Source organism: Pyrgilauda ruficollis, unplaced genomic scaffold (assembly GCF_017590135.1).
Source record: "Pyrgilauda ruficollis isolate IOZ18807 unplaced genomic scaffold, ASM1759013v1 scaffold16, whole genome shotgun sequence".
Lineage (NCBI taxonomy): Eukaryota > Metazoa > Chordata > Aves > Passeriformes > Passeridae > Pyrgilauda > Pyrgilauda ruficollis.
The window spans coordinates 14,243,736-14,264,714 of NW_024514764.1; the positions used below are offsets into that span (position 1 = coordinate 14,243,736).

General features: G+C 55.7%; 1 protein-coding gene across 6 annotated transcripts in view; it reads left to right on the forward strand.

Moving 5' to 3' along the window:
* The window catches only part of LOC121350895 (ankyrin repeat and fibronectin type-III domain-containing protein 1-like), a 240,033-nt gene that overhangs the window by 194,537 nt on the left and 24,517 nt on the right, over positions 1-20,979 (forward strand). For 4 of the 6 annotated variants that reach the window (XM_041462667.1, XM_041462666.1, XM_041462665.1 and 1 more), the window contains one exon: positions 6,074-6,202. The exons of 1 other annotated variant lie outside the window; for it this stretch is intronic. In XM_041462667.1, coding sequence (XP_041318601.1) covers positions 6,074-6,202 — 129 coding nt within the window. Of the gene's footprint in view, positions 1-210; positions 406-6,073; positions 6,203-20,979 lie in introns of those variants that run through there. One more of the 6 variants, XM_041462670.1, reaches the window with a different exon arrangement.

The following is a 20,979-nucleotide window of genomic DNA, read 5'->3' on the forward strand; positions in this document are numbered from 1 at the left end:
CCCAGCCCAGTACCCCCATCTGAGCCTGCACAGGCTCCTGGTTATGTAAAGCCACGGCAAGCACAACCAGGAGATTCTTCAGTGTCGGAATCTGAGTCACATGGGGCTGTTTTATTTCCCCCTCTGCTAATCTCGTTTCTATAGAAACAAGATTGGGAGGAAAAAAAAATAAAAAAAAAAAAGAGCCAAGCACAGAGCAAACGAGAAACCTGAGGTGATGGGTGAGGGAAGCGGAGGTGGCAGCTGAGGAGGTCAGGCGACGCAGATGGGAGCAGGGACCCCGCTCAGGATGGGAGTGTGCACAGCGGGGACAGGGACTCTCCCGAAGAGACGCCCTGGGATGAGCTGCTGCTCTGGCAGTGGGTGAGCCCAGCACCAGGAGTAAAGGGAGCAGAGGCTGTGCAGGTGAGTGAGCATTGCTCGTGCGGCTCATGGGCATCTGTCGCTGTCCCTGTCCCTGCAGGGCATAGCTGGGCATGGCTCACTGGGGTCCTGGCCCTGGCTGCTGCTTTGGAGACACTCTCATGACTGGGACCGTGGTCAGTGGGAAGTGTGTCACCGGTGAGCGGGGCTCGCTGGAGCGGTGTCCGCAGCCGCTGCTCGCCTGGAGGCTGACTGCGTGTTCATGGCAGTGAGGGTTTCCAAACCCTCTCTCCCAAAAGACTGCTCCCTGCTTGGGAAGGACCTTTCCAGCTTTGGTTATTTTCCTTCTGTTTTGTCCTGACTGTACCTGTGCAAATATCTGCTGAGAGCAGCCAAGCCCCGCAGCACGGGGAGTGCAGGGCTGTGTGCTCCCAGCACTGCTCACCCCAGGCACAGCCGGCTTCCCCAGACCGGCTGCAGCCAGGATGCCACTGGGGATAAGCCCGGCTCAAAGCTGTTTGTGCAGGGGCTCTCCCCGAGGAGGGAGGACCAGCTGAAACGCTGCTTGTTTGCCTGGGCTGCCGGCAGCCCATGGCTCATCCCGGGACTGTTGCCTGTGCTGGTGGAAGAGGCTGGGAGCTGCCTGCCCACATCTGGGTTAGTTCAGAGCCACAGGCACGTGCTGGCTCCTGAGTCTCAGGCTAAGGAATGTGCAACAAGTGGGAGCTTTTCCTGCCTGGATGTGATATCTTGTGGGATGGATGGCTGGTATGTGTGTGGTGGTGAGGGCTTTGCCTGGGTGTGTTGGTGGGGCAGAGGTGTTGCTGGTGCCGGTCATGCTGTGCCGGTGCCAGGGTGGGCTCTCTCGTGACCTTGGCCATCCCTCACCGTGCCTCGGTGCAGTTGTGCCCGCATGGCCCCTGGTGTTCCTGCAGCTCCGGCCATGTTAAGAGTGCTGCAGGGTGCCTGCTGAGGCACCCGGGCTCCTGCGGGCACACTCTCACCCCGGCGGCTGCAAACTGCCAAAAGGCTTTTAGCGGATCACCACAGAGAAGGGAGGGATGCGGAGCCGAGGGATCAGGATTTTGCTTGTCATCACTTCCCAGCTGTGGTGTGGGGAATGCGGTGGTGATTGTGAACCCCCGGCCGGATCCATGCCTGTGTGTGGTGGGTGAAGCCGGAAAATGGATCCAGTGCCCATGTATTTCTGTCCTGAGCTTTGGGAAATATCACTGCTCATCTGCCTGCCTGGCCAGCGAGGGGGGCGGAGGACAGCGCTTCAGCCCCTTGTCCTCATCCCAGGGCAGCTGAGGGATTTGTGTGCTGGGGAGCCGTGTCCGGTGCCGGCTCAGTGAGCTGCTGGAGGCACAGGCAGGATGGGGACAGGCTGCCAGCCCTCCATGTCCATGCTCTGCCTGCCTTCCCACTGCCTTGGCAGGCTGGGGCTTTGACAATCACCCCTGTGGGGTTAGACTCCCAGAAAACCTGGGGGGCAAAGGGATGGGTACAGGCTCGTGTCACACAGCGCGCTGGGGCGATGGGAGCTGTACCCTGTGCTTAGGTGGACTCTTCCCCTTGGCCAGCCTGGCGTCCAGGTTCTGCTCAGGGCACTCTGCTCAGTCTGACTGGACACTCCCAGGCTCTCAGCACACACCGGGCTGGGGACCGCGCTGTCCCTGTCTCCCTTTAGCAGCAGCCTCTGCCTGTCCCTGCCTGCTCTCTTCAGGGTGCTGGGTGCCACAGCTGAGGCCAGGGGGGCAGGTTGCCGTGCCAGACCCTGCCCCTACCTGTGCCTGAAGCAGTGGGCTTACAGGGGACATGTCACATGGAGGCTGTGCATTGCTGTGCCACAGTGGTGGTCCTGCCCTCTGGGATCACCAGCTGTCTTCTGTCCAGAGCTTTGGAGGGAAGGGCTGAGGATGGATATTGCTGCAAGAGCCTTCAGCACTGATAATTATTTCTGGAAAAAGATGCAGTGTTCTGACTTAAATGCTGACATGGGACTCTGAACACGTGTAATCTGGCTGACAGATGGCAAAGTCATAGAGGTGTGATTTATGATACAGCACAGTAGCTGAACAACCTTCTCTGGTTGTCAGGAGACAATTCTTCCCGGTGCTGTGGTTGACGTTCCAATTGATGGCTTTTCCCACGTGTCCCCGTGGTGTGTGGGGACTGCCTTGGCAGGTGCCAGCTGTGTCTGCCGTGTCAGCCCTGGCTGTCAGCCCTGCTGCTCCAGTGCTGAGCTGCTGCAGAGATGCTGCCTCTGAGGGAGGGCTGGGCAGGTGAGCTTGGATCTTGCCTAAATGGACCTGTAGCAGTGTTGTGCAGTGGCAGGGCTGGGGGAGCAGTGCTGGCCTTGTCCCGTCCTGTGGCAGGGATGAAGCTGGCTCAGGATGACAGTGGCACCTGGGGCTGCCTGTTCCCCAGACCAGCACTTGTGGGGCTGAGTGTGTGGTTCTGGTGGGGGAAGGCACCAAAATTTTGCCTGTCAGATAAGCACAAGGGGAAGGATGCTGACAACCACAGGGAGTCTGTCTTACCTGCATGCCCTCTCCGTGCCTCAGTTTCCCTGCTTCTGCCTTAACGTCCCTAACACCGATCCTTCTTAAGGGACAGGGACATCTATTAAAGTTTGGAAAGCACTTGGGAAGTAACACTGTGATCTCCACAGCATCCCCCTCTGTGTGCTGGAGGCTCACCCCCACTGCCACCTGCAGAGCTCAGACCTGGCACAGTACCCAGAGCTGTGGGAGCATCCCAGCCCTGGGCACAGCATCCTGGCCCTGGGAGCTCTCTGACCCCAGGGGACGGGGCAGCTCAGCACGGGAGCTGGGAGGAGCTGACCCACCAGCAGGGCCCTGGCAGAGCAGGTATGATTCATTCCCCTTCTGCAGCACGGTTTATGTAAAGCAGCTCTGTATAAATCGCCAGATGATCTGTAATGTGCTCCTGGCTTCTAATTAGTGATGCTTCTGCTGAAGCTTTGGGGTCTGGCAGAGGTGAGGGAGGCTGGTTCATGGCTGGACGAGTTGCTGACAGTTCTCAGGGGGGAGGTGTTGGGCTGTCAGAGCTGTCACAGCCATTCCTTTATCTGGCCTGTAGCAGCTGGAGGTGGTGGCCAGCAGGTCTGGGGGGTAAAATCAGCGCCCCAAGGTTCTTGGTCAGCTTCTGACTCATACATGGACTGGCTTGTCTGTCCTGCATCAGGCAGATCTGGGCAGCACCTGCCCTGGACTGGAGAGCTTCCATCCCCTGTCTCCCTGTGCGTTCCCCTTGATGCCATGACTGGGGACTCACAGCAAGGCCACATGTTCCTGAGCACCCAGGTGGCTTCTCCAGCCCACCCTGCCCCCAGGAGTAACTCTCCTTCATCCTAAACCCTGATGACATGTGGCACATTGCCCTGTTTTCATCCACCAGCTCTTCTTGACAAGTGCTGTTGGTTTTATCCAATTTGAAGGATGCAGTGGCTGCTCCTGCCATGCTTAGGCAGGTGGATACATCCAGGTAAAGCTCCTGGGTGTGTGATTGTCCCTGTGGTGGTCATTGCAAGGACCATATACTGGAACCACAGAGGCATGTCTGACAGGGGCTGCTGCCTTCCTGCATCTGTGCAGGGCATTTAGGTTGTCCCAGCCCCTCATCCCTGCAGTTTGGGAGGGGTGGCTGTAATGGTGCAGGGAGTGTGGTGGAGGTGGGGTCAGCACAGCAGACAGGGCAGGATTCTGCAGGCAGTCCCCAGATCTCAGGAGATAAACACCCCCAGCATCCTTTCAGCTGGGGCTGGAGCCCTCATCCCTGCAGGGTGGCAGGAGCTCCTCGTGGGCAGGTGGGAAGGGGCAGGAACAGCCAAATGCCACTGAGGAGGTGCTATAGGGAGCCAGCAGCACGTGTTCCCACTACCCAGCCTCATTCCTGGGTCAGCCCTGCTCATCCTGGTGTGGACACCATGCCTGAGGCTGCTGCAGAGCTCTGGCTGTCGATGCCCACCTCTCACCCCTCCCTAAATGGAATCTTCTCCATTCCAGCTGAGCTTTGACACGAGATGAAAGGAGAGTGGGGACAGTGTTGGTGCCTGGCACTGCTCTGTGGGCACCAGGATCACTCCTCTTCATCGCCTCTTTCTCTGGCTGTGAGCGGGGGAAAGCTAGGCTTTGGGTTTCTTGTTGGGTTTCTTTTAAGGCAAACCTCATCCTTTACATCAAAGTAGGATTTTTTCTCAAGAATGTAAAGAATTGCCCTGGAAGGTCTGAACAGCTCTTTGCTGGCGGGGACTGGAGAGACAAGAGCCCTCTCCAGAAAGCTGTCTCCACCCCATCCCCAGCAACAGCAATTCATAAGTTGAAAAATAAATCAATAACCAGTTAATGAATTGAAGATGTTTAAATTGTATCAGGGAAAAAACTGTTAGCTGGTCAGGACTGGCCTAATTACTGTGAGGAAAGGCAGGGAGCTCTCAGTTCTGAGAAATAGCTTCTCTTTTTCTCTTTCTCTGATGGTATTGTGTTTGGTTAAGGCAGGAGAGGGGAGGAGAGGAGAGGAGAGGAGAGGAGAGGAGAGGAGAGGAGAGGAATTGGCTTTAGCAATGTGTATAGGTTCAAAATTCCTCTCCAATTCTGTCCTTCATCCCCTGGGACCTCTGTCAAATCCCTCCTGGCCCCTTCCCTGCCCAGCCTGGGGCTGGCTGAGCAGTGGGAGCAGGTTGTGCTGGCACATTGAAGGACAGGAGACAGTGGCTGTGACAGTGTGCGTGGCAGGGCTGGCACGCAGCCCCAGTGCCTGGTCGTGTGCCCAAGGCTGGTGTCCCAGCTCCCCAGGCTTGTCCTGCCTTGCTCCCACGCTGGCAGCAGGGATAGGCTGTGCTGCCGTGTCCAGCCCCGGACTGGGGGTGCCACCCTGGGCACGGGGGGCTCTGGGGGCTCCCAGAGGGAGGCAGAGGGCCAAGGGTCTCTGCGGGGCAGGTGCCTCCTCAGCCAGTCTCATCCTGTGAGCCTGTGTGCCACTGGGCTTGGAGACAGGGCAGGTGTGCCCTGTGCCAGCAGCTCTCCCTGGGCAGGGCTGGCATGGACTGGAATGTGCAGCACGTTCCCGGAGCCTGGGAATGGAAGTGCTTTTCCCAGGTCCCAGGGGCTGGGAGCAGCACTGGAGCACCCCACCTGGTGGGAAGGGGCTTTGTCAGCGCAGACGGGTCCTTCAGCTGAATCCATTTGCTCCCACACATTTCTGTTTCTCTCTCCAAAACTTCTCCGATGTGGGCTGATTTCCATGTCAGCCCTCCTCAGGGAAGCTGTTCTGGTGCTTGGGAGGCCACAGGGGCTCCAGGGTTTCTCTGAAGGAGCATGTGGCCTTTGATTCAGTCTGCTTTGGTTCTCTCCACTGACGTGTCCCTGGCTGTTTCTCCGGTGCTGGCTGTCACCTGTTGGAGTTTGGGGAGGAATGCACAGCCTGGGGAGGTGATTTTGCTGCACAGGGAGTAGGACCCGGCTCTCTCAGCCTGCCAGGCTGCAGCTCCAGTTTGGCTAGCATGGATGTGTCCGTGTGCTGGTCCTGGCCTGCTGAGCAATACCAAACGTGCTGCTGCTCCTCCACTTCCCGCCCCCAGGGCTGGTGCCACTGCTGCTGGGAGCCCCCTCCTTTCACACTGCCCCGGCTGTGCCCTGGGGCCGGGGCTGCAGTGCCATTAACACCTTTCCTCTCCCCTCCCCAGGTCGGAGAGCAGCCTCGCTAGGTTTGCCCACCGCTTGTCGGTGAAGCAGAAGCAGGAGAAGAGAAGGAAAGCTGAGTATGGCTCGGCCGAGCTGTCTGCCTTCCGGCCCAGGTCTCTGAGCATTGAATGGTAAGAGCTGCAGGACAGGACTGGGGGACAAAGCCTCTGCCCCTCCAGTCGCCCTCCTGTCCCCTTTTCCCACTGCTGCCACGGTGATGTCCCATGGGACAACGACCCTCCAAACCCCTCCACCTGCTGCAAAGGCTCCCCCAAGGTATCAAATGAGAACCATCCCCCAGCTGAAGGTCTGTCAGGGCTCATGTGGGTAAAGGGAATGTCTGCTGAGCTGGGGCACACGAGCACACAGCCTGTGGCAATCCCCACCACTGCCTCCTTCCCTTCCCTTCCCTTCCCTTCCCTTCCCTTCCCTTCCCTTCCCTTCCCAGGCGCAGCAGGGTGGTCTCAGCGCTGCGGGAGCTCTGGGCTCTGCAGGGACACTTGGAGGGGCTGCCCTCTGTCCCCGTGCCTGGAGCACTGGGAGCTCCCGGGCTGGCCCAGCGGGTGCAGCGCTCCCTCCTTGGCGCTGGGGGCCCGGGGTGAGCACAGGTCTCAGAGAGCTGTCCCCTCGGGCAGGGAGCCATTCATCTCGGGCTTCTGAGCTCTGATGCAACAGTCTTGGAAGCAGATCACAGCCAGTCATCCCAGCGTTAGAGGTGACCTGCTAAGGATATTTAAAAGAGCTGGAAATTGCATTGCTTTTTGCTTCCTTAGATGGATAATGGACGGTAAAACTTAAAAAAAAAAAAAAAAAAAAAGGAAAAATAAAAGAAAAAGAAGAAAGAAAAATGCTTAGAAATTCCAAGAATGTAGATTTTGGTTTTCAATTTCCCTGCTTTTTTTGGAGATCTTTCTGGCATTTATTGTGTGTTCTAACACTTCAGTGTGAGGCTGTGGAATCTTCCTCAAAGGTTTTCTTTATCTGTGAGGTTCCTTGAGCATCAAAGCTCACCAGGTATTAATAAACCAAAGAATTCAGGATATTTGGGGACAGACAGCTTTCTTCTCCACTTACACAACTTTCTTCCCTTTGCTAAGAGGATGTCATGAGGAAACCTGGTCTGCAATTACTCTCAATATCCCAAAGAGACAAATATGTGAATTTGTAATTTAACAAATAGGGAAACAACCAAGAGCTTATGAAAAACAATCAGAGTTTGTGTTTATTCATAACAAAGAAGCATGAGAAGCCAGCAAATCTCTTTCCTCCCTAAATGTGTCTTTGAAGCCCCTGGGTCCCAGTTTAGCCCAGTTGGGGGATATTTGTGGTACATTTTCCCCCACTCCACAGCGTTTTCCTGGGGGAAACCATCTGTCTTGCATTTGGCACAGCACCTTGTGCCGCGAGGACTCGCAGCAGTGGCAGACGATGCTCTTTTAGAGGGATTCTGTAAAGCAGCCTGGAAAGGAGCTCTGGCTGAGGAGGGGCTGAGGAGGGGCTGCCTTTGCCTTTGCTTTGCTGTGAGGCTGAGGGAGACAGCCCTGATGTCCCCATCCTGCAGGGACACAGGCACAGCCAGGCAGGACTTCCACCATGTTCTGGGGTTGTATCCATGGCTTGGAAACATCTTGGGCTGGATCAGACATCACCCTGGCAGCCAGGATTGGGTGGGTCAGGCTGCTGGAGCTCAGAGGCTGGCAGGGCACAGAGGAGGGGTCACCCCAGAGGGTCACAATGATGAGGGGTGGCAGTGGGCTGAGGACCCTGCCTGCTGCCTGCTCCCATCCATCTCACGTGCACAGGGGCTCAGAGAGGCATTTGGAGATTTTTCCAGCCTTCTCTGCAGCCATGACCTGCTAGGGGATGTCCTGGCCTTTTCCTTGGTGTGAAACAGCTTTTCTCTGTGTTCTCTGTACATCACCAGGGATCTCTACCCCTCACAGCAGGATCAGCACCCTCAGTTAGTCACTCCAAACCATCCTGGGCTGCAGGTGAGGCTGCTCCTCATTGCTCTGGCTGATGGGAAACTTGGCTCATATCCTGGCAAATCTACAGATACCTAATTTGTCTTTCAGAGCAAATACCTGCCCGCATCAAATCTGTCTGTATTTACAGCCCAGGGTTCCCCCTGCATCCTTTCACCTGCCTCTGTGCAGAGGTGAACACCCACACTGTGTGTGATGGGTTCAGCTCACCCCACATGGGTAGGAGTGGCATGGAAGAGCAATGGACCATGTTTTCCCAAATCAGCAGCTTCTGAGAATCCTGCCCTTCTTTACCTCAAGGCTTGAAGGCACGGGACAGCTTTTCAACCTGCTGTTGCCTGTTGCCAAGGAAGAGGTAGAAAAGCATGACATCATCTGTGCTCTTTGCTTTGAAAAGCTGGGTGTCAGTCTGGGATAGGAATTAGAGTTTCCTGCTTGAAATTCCTACCAAAGCGTTGTCAGTACAACTCATCAGTACAACACAGGGCAAGCTGAGCCAGTTTTGCAGTGTTCCCAGTTATTCACATGCTCAGGTAGGGGTGGATGGAGCTGGGGTAGAAGAGAAGGAGGTGCCCAGGGCCTGACACTGTGTTCCTGCACTGAGCACAGCCAGGTAGGACAGGACACAGATGCCTTCACCTCCACTTGGCCCTTCTCCAGTGCCAGGAGCCCTGGGCCAGGAGGTGCAGTTCCTTGCTGCCACAGCGAGTGAGGGGCTGGATGTCCTGTGCTGCTGCCGACCCAGGGATGCTCCCAAGGCAGGTCCCACAGTGCACATGTCCATCAGAGCACATCTCCCTGGCTCAGGGGACGCGCTGGTGGGCCGTGCTCCCCAGGCACAAGGCAGCTCTATTCCCCATGGCACGTGTTCCTGTGCTGCAGCAGGCCAGCGCAGCACGGCCCTGCTCCCCAGCCCGGCCAGCAGCGAGCTAAGCCCTGTTAGTTCCACTTATTAAAAACAAAATTGCTGGGGGGAAGGGAGAGAAGGCAGAGAAAAAGTGAAGTATTGAGAAAACACTTCTTTCATTCATACGTTGTTTGCTGAAATAAATACTTCATTATTAGGCCTTTTTTAGGGTATTTTTTTTAAAGCCAGCGCCACAAAGTCCCCAGTGTTCGGGCCTGTGAGTGTGCCGGATCACCTCAGCCCATGGCTCCCTGTGCCGGTGTTCTGCTGCACAGAGGTGCTGGAGAGGAGCCTTCCCAGTCTTTGGGAGAGACCTGGGGGCTGCACATGTCTGGTTTTGCCCAGGTTTGCTGATTCCCTTCTCCTCTTTGCTGGATGGTGTGTGCTGGGTAGGCACACAAGCTCCAGCTTATGCTCCAAATGAGGCAAAAGTAACTTAGACGAGGAAGGACTTGGGATTTTGTTTATTAAAGCTCTGCTTTCTGTGGTCTTTGGTCCTAATCTGGCTCCCAAGCCTAAACAGCACAAGACTACTGAAGCACTCTTGACTTGAAGCCCACCACATTCTGCTGGTGGGGCGAAGAAGGTGAAATCTGGTGATTCCCATGGAGTCCTCACAGTGTTCTACAGCAATGTCAAAGCTGCAGTAATCCCTGTTCTCCCCACTTAGAGTGAGCAGAGGCCTTCTCTCCTCCAGTGTCTATTACCTGAGATATGCTCCACATTTATCTTCCCTCTTAAGTGAGGCTTAATCCAATGGAAGGGCTGTGATCCCTGGTTTGCTCTTGTGTGAGCAGAGCTGGGAGCCTCTTCCCTCTTGCATCCTCTCAGCTCCATTGCTCATTGGGAGTTTCAGCCCTGCAGGTTTGTCCTTCTGAAATCCTTTTGTCCCTTCCTTTTCCTTTTTAGCTCTAGCTCTGGTTTTCCTTCTGCTTGTTCCTGGGTTTGCTTTCCCCCCACTCTCCTTTTCCCATACTCACCACTTGTTCCCGCTGATTTCCCTCTGTTTTTTCCTTCATTGCTTACTCGCTGCTTTTTCTCTCCGGGCTCCTCGTGCTTTCCCTGTCAGAGAGCCTCCCTGTGATCCATGGTTGGAATAGCCTATTCCCATGGTGCCAGGAAAAATGCAGCACATTCCTGCCTCCCCCCGTGCCCTTATCTCGGTTCTGCTCCTTGGCTGCCCACCACGAGGCTGAGCGTGCTGGCAGCAGCGTGTCCGTTCTTGGTGGCAGGCGCCTGCCTGGGGCTCAGCCCTGCCTGCAGCTCTGTTCCTGCCTGACCCTTGGCTCAGCGCTGGATCCCAGCTCCTCGCTGCCAAAAGCTGGGATGCTCAGGGAGCTGCCTGCACAGTGGCCACCGTGCAGAGCACACAGGCCCAAGTGGAAGGTGCCAAGTGAGCGGGAGCCACCAGACACGGGAACCTCGCTGGCACTGTCTGCTTGGTGGAGGTGGCAGATGACTGCTGCTGCACTCTGCCTTGTGCTTCGGGTTTGGTTGTAAAGAAGTTTTTTAAGGGAACTGTTTTCATGGAAGTTATTTAAAGTGTAATATTTCCCCTCTGAGTGGTCTTGAGTGGTGTGAAGGGTCTCCCTGTATGGCTGGCTATGGAATCCCTGCTGTGGAAGTGCCTCCAGCATTGGTGCTGTTGCTGCTGTGGGCAAGCAGCCAGGTGACCTGTCCCCATCCATGGGGTCCTCTTCTCCTGGCATCAAGTGCCATGGTCCTGGTGGAGCTGCAGGGCTTGGAGGAATTGCTGAGCTGCCGACTGATCCATCCCACTTATTCCTGATCCAGTGCATGGGACTGCTGCTGTTGCACAGCTCCCTGAGAGCTGGTGCTGTTCCCACAGCTGTCCACAATCATCTGGGGCTGTCCCCAGGACTCTCTGTGTGACATTTGTCCCTTTGCCAAGTCAGCCAGCACAAAGTGAGTTGTCATCAACTTTTTGGGAGGGAAAGAGTAGCAGCACCATGAAGACAGTGGGCTCAGAGCTCCTCCAGGTTTCACAGCCCTACTCGAGCTCTCTCACTCCAGAAAAGTCTTGGAGCTCTTTCTCTTCCCAGGCCAGGAGGCTCTTAGCCTGAGCAAGGGACAACAAGGGAAGTGAGGCCCTGAGCCTTGCAGTGGAAGGGTAGGAATGCGAGAGCCTGGGAGCTGTGGGAATGTGTGGGAGCAAGGAGATGCTTTGGGCAGGCTGAGCTGTGGGCAGTGCTTTCTGTGGGGGAGCCAACCTTGGAGAGTGTCACCACCCCCATCCTACGGTGCCAGCCAGGTCCGAGGTGACAACAGCCCCCAGCCCAGCACAGGTCCGAGGTGACACACAGCCCCGAGGTGACACGCAGCCCCGAGGTGACACACAGGCCCGAGGTGACACACAGCCCCGAGGTGACACGCAGCCCCCAGCCCAGCACAGGTCCGACCGGGCCGGCGCGGTGCTGAAACGATACGCGAGGCACTTTGTCTCAACTGGGAGCGGTTTAAGCCCTCGCTCGGGGACAATGGCCAAGCTATGGGGTCATTTGTTCTGGTATTTCAGCAGCTCCTCATGATTTATGGGATGTTTTGTTCTGCTGCTTGTCTTAGCTTCCCCCTCTCCACCCTCCCCCTCTCCATCCCTTCTCCATTTCAGCTCCTCCTCCCCCTGCTCCCAATTCCCCTAATAGTTGTGGAGCCTCTGTGCCTTATGAAGTCATGGTATCGGTGACTTATTGAATTAGCCGGATGGGAGCTGGACTTCCACACTGCGCCGGGCTCTGCCGGGGTGTCCAGGCTCCCGGGGAGCCAGGGCCCCTCGCCCGGGGCTCCGTGCAGCCGGAGCTTCCCCCTTGTGGCATATGGACGTTGCCATCAGCAGCGTGCTGCACAGTTGGTTTAGAGGCAGTAAATGTGGTCAGGAGAAGCTGCAGCCCCAGCAGCAAGGAAGGCTCTGTTCACAGAGACACTCGAGTGCCAGGGGCTCTGCTGGCTGTCCTGGTGTGCCATCCTCAGCTCACCTCTCTGGGAGCGAGGTGGATGCTGTTAGGGAGCCCCAGAGTTCCTGGTGTTGAACTGCACGTGGGACAATGTGCTTCAAGAGCTTGGTTGTGTCCATAGCAGCCTGAGAAGGGCCATGGCCAGTGCCTCTGGATGTACTGGGGGACCAGGGATTCACATCCCCCTCCCCAGAGCGGGAGGGACAGTGATTTAACAGTGACTATGAAGGACATGATCATGGGGGTGGGGAGGAGCGAGCCCTCCAAACATCCCTGAAAGTCAGATTAACCTCAGGAGAGCATTGCAAAGGAATAATTTACTTGAGAACGATCACTTTTTATCCTCATTTTCTGAGTTGCCTGCAGGGAGGCAGAGGCTGGAGGGCAACTGGTGGTCCCTGTGGGACTGCAGGCAGTCCTTAGCCTAGAGGCAGCTTTGGCAGAGGAGCCACAGTCCCTGCAGCTCCACTCCTGCTGCCTCACGCTGCCAGTAGGGAGCCGGGAGCATCCTGACCTGCGGGTACAGATGGGAAAGGAGAGATCTTGTGCCTCCCCTCCTGGTGCCACAAGCCTCTGGGAGCTCTCAGGAGAGGCAGCTCAGCTTGTGATTATGATGAGGCTGGAGAGGTTGGGAGCAGAGCGAGGCCTGGAGCCTCTCTGTGCTGCCGCAGGCTCCAGCAGGTCCAGCACTCTCTTCTCCATTTGTTTCTCATGTCACTGCAGTGGGAAAAATTGAGTCCTTTGGGGAAGCAACAGAAGGAAAATGTTCAGGGAAGACTGATGTCCAGGTTCAGGGAAGACTGATGTCCAGGTTCTCCCTGTCTGGGACCAGAACCCTCAGCCAGACCCCTTCCTCTCTGAGATCACAGGCAACAAATAACATTTAAAAGACAAATATAAAATATTTTGCTGATTTCGTGCTGTGGCCATTTCCCTCTGCTGGTAGCTGATACCTCCAATAAGATTATTTCTCAGTCCATTACCCTCAGCACACTTTAATTTCTCTCAAATAGCCTAATTGCCTGATCTGTTTTATTTTCATCATCCCTCTGCCATTTCCCGTGGCCAGGATCTGCAAAGCAGGATGTGTGCCTTGGTCCCTGCTGAAGAGTGTGGAGGATGCTTTTCATCCTCTAGGATCTCCTCTGGTTCTTCTTCCTGAATGTGCCTCTGCCTGGAAGGTGCCAGTGGATTTCCACAGCAGGCAGCCCAAGCCCCATGGTTATACTGGGAGAATTGCAGAGATGGCACAATCCTTGGTGTGAAAGGGAAACCTCATGGCTGTCTAAATCTCAGTGCAAGTCAAGCCTTTCCACACCACCCAGTATTCCCACAAAATCCCAAAATGGTTTGGGTGGGAAGAGACCTTAAAGCCCATCTGCGGGGAAGAAATTCGTTCCAATGCCCAATGCCTGATGTCCTCCTTCAGCCTAAAGCCATTCCCCCTTGTCCTATCACTGCCTGCCCTTCCAAAAATTGCCTCTACAGCCTTCCTGCAGGTTCCCTTTAGGCACTGGAAGGGGCTCTGAGGAGCCCCAGGAATCTTCTCCAGGCTGAGCACTCCCAGCTTTCTCAGTCTGTGTCCGGAGCAGAGGGGCTTCACTCCTTGGAGCATCTTCATGGCCTTCTCTGGAATCTCTCCAACAAGTCTACATTTTTCTTGTGTTGCATTCTTGATTTGCAGTAAAAAACTGGATTTTATGAGCTTTGAAAAATGAACATATGACATTACATAGGGTTTGTTAAGCATGGCCACAGAACAGCTGCTGAGATGAGCAGAGCTGTGAGGAACATCTCTTCTTGGTGTTATCAGGATGGGCTCTGGCCCACTGCCCCAAAAGGAGCCACCGTCACCTTGGGTGGGACTCTGCCTCGTTGAGCTGTGGTTTCCATGCAAACCCTGCAGGTTTCCGAGTGTGGGGTTGTTGAGGTCCCTGAGAGGGCAGAGCCTCCAGGATGACTTGGCACCATGGTTACTCCCCTCTTCCCCTGGCCTTACTTTTCTTCTCCACCCCCAGACTCCACGTTTAAGATCAGAACACTGACTTACCAGAACTTCTGAGCTTCACCCACTGCAGAGGACTGGGGTACCTGTGGTACCTGTGGTACCTGTGGCTTCTCCTGGCCCACTGAGCAGCTGAGGACAAGAGCTGGCCCTCCTTGTCCCCCAGCTTCTCACTCTTTAAAAGATGCATGGCAATGTTGACCTCCTTTTTCAGGCACTTTGGCATTCCTGCCCATAGAGAGGGACTGGAACAAGATGGTCTTTCAGGTCCTTTCCAACCCAAACCATTCCAGGATCCTCTGATTCTATGACAGCTGCTGGTGAAGGAGCTGCTGCTGCTCTAGGACTCCTGGCATCTGGTCTTGTGCTGGCCATGCCCCAGACCCATGGCTGACTTGTGGGCTTGCTCTGAGCTCCAGGCTGGCAGGTCAGGTTTTCCTGGTGGTCTTTGTACATCAGCTTGTGCTGGCACTGTAGCTAAGAGCACCAAGATCAAGGTTTCTGTACTGGAAGTTGTATCCAGAGAGGCTGAAACTTCTGCCCAGGGAGCACGTTCTAAAAAAAAGTGTCTTTTTTTCATCCCCAGTGTTCTGATTCCTGAGCATCTTCACTGGGGAGGAGGAGACAGTGACAGGAGCAGAGGTAATCTTAGGAGATCCAGGCAGGTATAATCTTAACCCAAATTCTTTTGGGTTTAAAGATGTCACTGTGGCCAGGCCCTGGATTTGAAGGGTGCTCATTCCTCCTGTGTGCTGGAGCCATCAGCCTCTTCGAGCCTGGCCTGGGTCAGAGGACACAAGTCCTGAAGGAGTGGCCCATCACTGGGGGATCAGTCCCTGCTGTCCCATGCCAGGGACCAGCCCCAAGGGCAGAGGCACGTGCTGAGGCTGGGCTGGATTGTGGTCCCGGGAGAGGCTGCTCTGCCTCCGGATCTCCTTGGGAAGTGGGACTGGGCAAAGGCATGGGTTTGCTGTGCAGGTTCCGACGTGTGCCATGTCCCTGCCAGTGCCTCCTCCTCCTGCTCCATCCTGTCTGCCCGAGCTGGGCTTCAGAGCCAAGTCCTGCTGTGCCCACGGGTCTGTACGGGCAGGGAACCTGGACTGGGTTTCTTGTGCCCTGAAATCCTGCAAAGCACCAGGCCAAATCCTGGGAAGCAAAAAGGCCACTTCTGGACACGGATAAGCTGCTGTTATTTAGTCAGTGCTTCTGCTTTCCCTGTCTGTGCCTGGTGTACTGCTGCTGTCCAGCTGGGGTCTGAGGAACCTCAGTGGTGAGCACACTCCTGGAGCTCTGTGAGCCAGGAGGTGGAACTCCCAGTGAAATCCTGCCTGATTTCTTTGCAAGTGGAAGGATTCTGCCAAGTGATCCCATCCTCCCAGCGCAGTCCTGGCCCTGCTCTGCCCCGGTCATGAGCTCTGGAAGGCTTGTGTCAGACAGGAAAGTTTTGCTTATGGAGCACAGCTCAACTCGGGTGAACTTCACATGAACTAGAAGTTTCTTTGGCTGTTTTCTTTCCTGATGATGCAGGATCAGGATCAGGATCAGGATCAGGATCATGCACTGCACAGGGACCCAAGGCTGCCTTCCTCGTACACCAGCACAATCACCTCATCCTTCTGAAGCACAGGGGCAGCTTCAATCTCTGCTCTCTGTAACCAGGGACAGAACCATGGAACAGCTGGAGCTGTGCCAGGGCAGGTTTAGGTTGGATTTCAGGAAAGGTTCATCTCCCAGAGGGTGCTGGGCACTGCCCAGGCTCCCCAGGGAGTGGGCACAGCCCCAAGGCTGCCAGAGCTCCAGGAGTGCTTGGACAATGATCTCAGGGTGGGATTGTTGTGGTGTCTGTGCAGGGCCAGGGGTTGGACTTGTGACCTTTTTAAGGTCCCTTTCAGCTCTGGCTGCTCCCGGATTCTGTAATTCTGTGTCTAGGCAGGACCAGCAGCAGACAGATGGAGCTGTTCCTGTGTTACACTGGACTGTGCTGCTGTAACTTTTGCTCTCCCTGGTCTCAGGGGATGGTGGGCACACCATCGCAGCACCAGGGCTTTAGTGGCCTGCTCAGGGTCACCCAGATGGCCTGTGAGAGAGTTAAATCCCCGTCCTCGTGACACTCCCACACTTTACCTGGAGAACACTCTTGCTACCCCGTGTCTGCATTCTGACCACAGAAAAATTGGGGTAGTGGAGCCAGGGAGGCCCTCAGGGCTGAGGACTTGTTGAATCAGTGATGGGAAGGTGTGATTGCAGTGTGAGCCACCCGTGTGAACACAGGGACAAGCTGTGGCATCCTAGGCCAGCAATGTGGCAGGGCACAGTGGGGTTTTCCAGATCTGTGAGCATCCTGCTCCTGAGAAAGCTCTTGCAGCACACGTGAAAAGAGGAGCATGCTGGGGAGAGCTGGGTGTCTGAGGAGCATGAGGGTATCCCCACCCCGCACCTCACTGCTCAGGGGATGAAGAGGGTGAGGAAGGAGGCAGCAGCACCCACCATGTGTTGAGGCCACCAGCTCTGGAGATGTTTTCCAGCCTCTTGGTGGTGAGGGGCCCAAGCTGGCCGTGTGGCTCAAAGGTCCTGCTTGGTGACAATCCCTGCTCACAATTACTGTCTGAGCAGGGATGTCCCAAGGGCTTTGGGAGATCTCGGGGGTGCTGTCTCCTCTTGCCCCCCTGCCACCTCCCATCTCCAGGGCCACCTGCAGCCGTTGGCCCTGCTCCCCTTGCTCTTTTGAGCTGCTGGGAAGTCATCCCTGTGAGCTGCATGGAGGGACAAGGAGGGCACCACAGCTTACCCTTGGAAGGGCTGTACAGCACTTCCCAGTGGAACTTTGTTTGCTTTTACCTTTGCCAGGCTTTAACTGTTTGGGCTGGATTATTCCATGTTTTTCTGCCTCAGGCTGAACTTTCTCCTTTTTTTTTTCCTCTATTTTTCCCAATTTTCAGCAAAAGGTTGGGGGGAAATGGTAGCTTTGCCAATTTATCTTTTTTTTTTTTTTTTTCCCTGCTGTCTCTTTGTTTGAGGGCTTCTGGTGTCTCCACTCTTTGAAAAAGAGACTTGATATTTGGCAGGGAAGATGCATTCCTGCTGGAAGTCAACATGGATTTGGTCAAATGGTTAGCCACTGGAAAGCGTGGCTGGGCATGCCTGAGGAGCTCTTCAGGGGCCAGCTGCTAGTGTCCGCATTTGCAAAGGGACTCTGGCCACTCTGTGTCCTCCTGTCCCTTTCTCTAGGGACACCTCCTTGCCCAGACAAGTCCAGGTCAGGAGTGGTGGCTGAAGGAGCTGTTTCCAATTGAAAAGTCTCAAAAGCAGTTTACCCAAGACAACGTTGTCTTTGTCCCCATTTCCCATGCATTGCACTGGCTGTGGGTATCACCTGCCTCTCACCCTCAGCAGAGAGAAGGAGCAGAGCTCAGGCCAGCTTGGGCTGTGCCAAGTGAGGAGAGGAGAAGCTGAGGAAACGCTCCTGTCATGCCAGACCTGGGAAAGGGTGTTTGTAGACCTGCCTTCCCTGGGTGAGCTCAGCAGCATCACATCCGTGCATGGAGGGACAGAATCCCAGAACCATTACAGCTGAGAAGGACCTTCAAGGCCATCAAGTCCAGGCTGAGCAGGTCCTGCTAGCTGGAGACTTGACCTGGTGATCTCTATGGTTTTCAAAGTTGCTTTTTTATATTTGAGTGGAAACTTTTTCTAATTGCTGTTCCGGGGGCTTTGGAAATTCCTCACAGACTCCCTTATCTTCAGCTGGGGTTTTTCTACTTGATGGTACCTAGAGCTTTCTGCAGAGGGAGGAATGACACATGAGCTGGGAAAGCTCTGCTCTGATGAAGAAGCAGGCAAGCCCCAGCTGGAAGGAGGCCCTGCTGGTGGTTACTGTCCCCAGTTAGTGCAGTTACAAGAGTGCTTGGGTACTTACAGGATGTTATCTAGCAGAATGGTGGAAAAAACTGGCTTCTCCTCTTGGGCTGCAGCCTTGTGGACCCTGACTCCATGGAGATGCTGTTGTAGCTGGGTGGCAGTGACCCAGCCCCTCTCGTGTTGCTCATGAGTTGGGTGGTGCTGGCATGAGACCAACCCCAGGGCAAGGTGGTGGGGTGGTCAAAGAAGGTCCTGGTGGGTGCTGGGCAGGGAGCTGATCTGGAGCAAGCTGGGAGCAAATCCTAGCAGGAAGCTGTGCCAGGCAAAGGGTTTGTCAGGCTGGGACATGCTGGTCCAGGGAGAGCCCAGTGGGGGTGGCTGTTGTTGGTAGCTGTGCCAGGGACAGTCTGTGGGCAGTGGCCGGCGTGCCCAGCACTGCTGGCTGGCTCCTGCTGTGTGCCTTCCAGCGGGAAGCGGGTTTCTGACTCCAGTAACATTTACCAGCTGGGAGCAGCTCTGGAGCTGGGTGTGTCGTTTGTCTGCTCTTCCATTGTGACTTGGCCGATGTCTCCTCCTCCCTGCTGAGATCAGTGGCTGTGGGTTCCCTTTTGTAACCCCTTTGGGTGCAGCTCTGGAAGTCTTCAGCCTGGTTTCGGTCAGAATGCTGGTCCCATCTGGCTGGATGTCTTGGGTGGGACAATGGAATGGAGGTGGGTTTCCGCCAGAAGGAACATCCCAGTGATGGACTGGAGGACTGGGAAGTACAGGTGGGATGTAGGTGGTTGAGGATGAAGCTCAGCCATAGGCATGGGGAAGTGAGCTCAGGGGACCTCCAGAAGGCCTTCTTGGGCCATTTTTCTGCCATTTGATGGTACTAGAGAGGATGTGGTTTCCACCGGGAGGCACATCCCGGTGGCACGTCCTTCCCGGTGGCACCAGGTGGCGCAGGCGGTTAAAGGATTTGGTTCTCTGCAGGTCTGGGTGCACATGGATTGCCTCTCACTGCTGTGATGAGTCTGCAGGTCTCAGCCCCCAGCGCGTGGAGCTGTGCCCGTGTGCCAGGCCAGCCTCAGCCCCAGGGCGAGGCAGTGGGGAAGGGGCTCCCTGGAGCAGAACCAGGAGCTGGTTCAACCTCTGAACCGTAGTGGGGGGCCTGTGTGTGGACCCCACCATGCCAAGAAAGGCACAGTGATGCGGAGGAACCACACTCAGGGGAGAGCCCTGGTGATGTTCGGGGGGTGGGGAGACACTGGAACATTACCCTGGGGTGAGGCCATGACAAAACACATGACATCCCTTGGCACAAGCTCAGGCTGTTGGGCACAGACAGGTGAGTGCTTCTTCCTGGCTCCTGGAAGGTCCTGGGCTCTTTGGTGGGGTGCAGCTACGTGGCAGCAGCCCTCAGAGCAGCTGGGACACTGCCATCCCAACCCCCTTCCTTCTCCCATCGGAACAACCTCTGGCCCCATGGGCTCTGCCAGCCCCCTGCCCTGCTCCCTCCCCAGAGGTGTTTGCCAGGACCCAAGGAAGGGGACAGGACCAGGCTTGGGTGAGTGTGACTTTGCATCCCTTCTCACTCCTCCCAGCATGCCAGCTGTTCCCTGGGCATCTCCATGCTGAACATCTACTTCCTGCTCTTGTTGGATCCAAAGTGGGCCCCCGAGAGCCCACAGGGATACTTTTTCTCCCTTCTTTTGCCTTCAGTGATCTTTGATTTCAGTTGTCATATGACTCAGCTCCTGCATTTGATCCCTTGGAGCAGGGTTTGCATACATGCAGCTGTGGCAGGAGTGTTGCTTGTTCCTGGCAGGCCAGGCTGGGATAGGGTTTCCTCCTGACAGAGGGGCAGCAAGTCCTTATGGCTCATCTGCTTCCCCATGTAGAAGTCTGATTTAACCAGGGTGGTGTTAGTGGCTTGGAGGTGTCTCCTAGAGCTCTGCTGACCTGCTCCAGCATCTGGGCTTGTGGCAGGATGGGAGTGGAGCAGAGCAGGTGCTCTCTGGTCCCTCTGTCTGCCCATCCCTATCTGCAAAGGTCTGGCTGGTTGGTGGTGCTAGAAGCAACAGGCACATTTGGGTGTGGGGCTGAGCATTGGTTCTGGCAGTGGGTGTGGGACACGGTCAGTGGAAGGTGACATCACACAGTTCCCATGAGGGGTAGTCTGGGCACTGACCTTTAGGTGCTGCCCCTTCTTGCTGCCTGTTCCCTGTGAGCAGCTCTGGTCTGGAGCAGCTCCTGACTCAGCAAGGACCAGCCAGCATGGTGCTGAGCTCCTTCTGGGGTGCTGGGCTCCCTTTCTTAGGTGAGCACAAGTCATAAACCTCTGCAGAGGTCGGCAGGGAACAGTGGTTTACAGAGTGCAGGGATTTGCTGGGCACAGGTATTTGTAGAACATGGGCTGTCAGGGGACTGGGGTTTTCAGGGGACAGAGGTTTGTAGGGGACAGGGATTTGCAGGGGTTTGCAGGGGCAGGAGTTCACAGGGAACAGAAGTTTGCAGAGGACAGGGATTTGCAGGGTGGCTGCAAGCTCCCACCGAGCCAGGCTCCAGGGCTGTGTGCTTGGCACCAGGGTTCTGGCTCTGTCTGCCTCCTCCCTGACAGTGCCAGGGTTTTTGGGTGGTCACAGGGCTGTGATCACAACCAGCACTGCCTGTTGTGTCGTGGGTACCTGGCACCAGGCTGACCACACTGGGCTTCCCCAGGAACTTTGATCATGACTTGGGGCAGCTTGTCCTGCTCTGTCCTGTCTCCATCAGGTTCCAGTTAAAACCAAATGCATTCTCCAGCCTAAGCTACACAGCCGTTTGAGCCCTTCCAAAAATGAAACAAATACCCACGGACTGCAATTCGAATTGCAGCTCAATTAGGGCTTGTTCCCAATGCGATCATAAAACCTCCAGTACGAAAACAAACAACCCAACCAAACCACATCCAAGCCTGACAGCATCCTCTGGAATGCCTTTAAAATAACAAGGAGGGCAGAGGAAGATGAAAGCAATGTGGCCAGTGGGAAGAAGGCTCTTTGGTCCTGAGGGGCAGCCTGGAGGTGGGCTGAGCAGGTGTGGGGCAGGGCAGTTTGGGATGGGGAGAGCACAGGAAGTGACAGATGTGATGGACACGGGCTCGATGGGTACCGTGGAGATGTGGGCCAGTGTGGAAGTGATGAGCACGACAGAAATG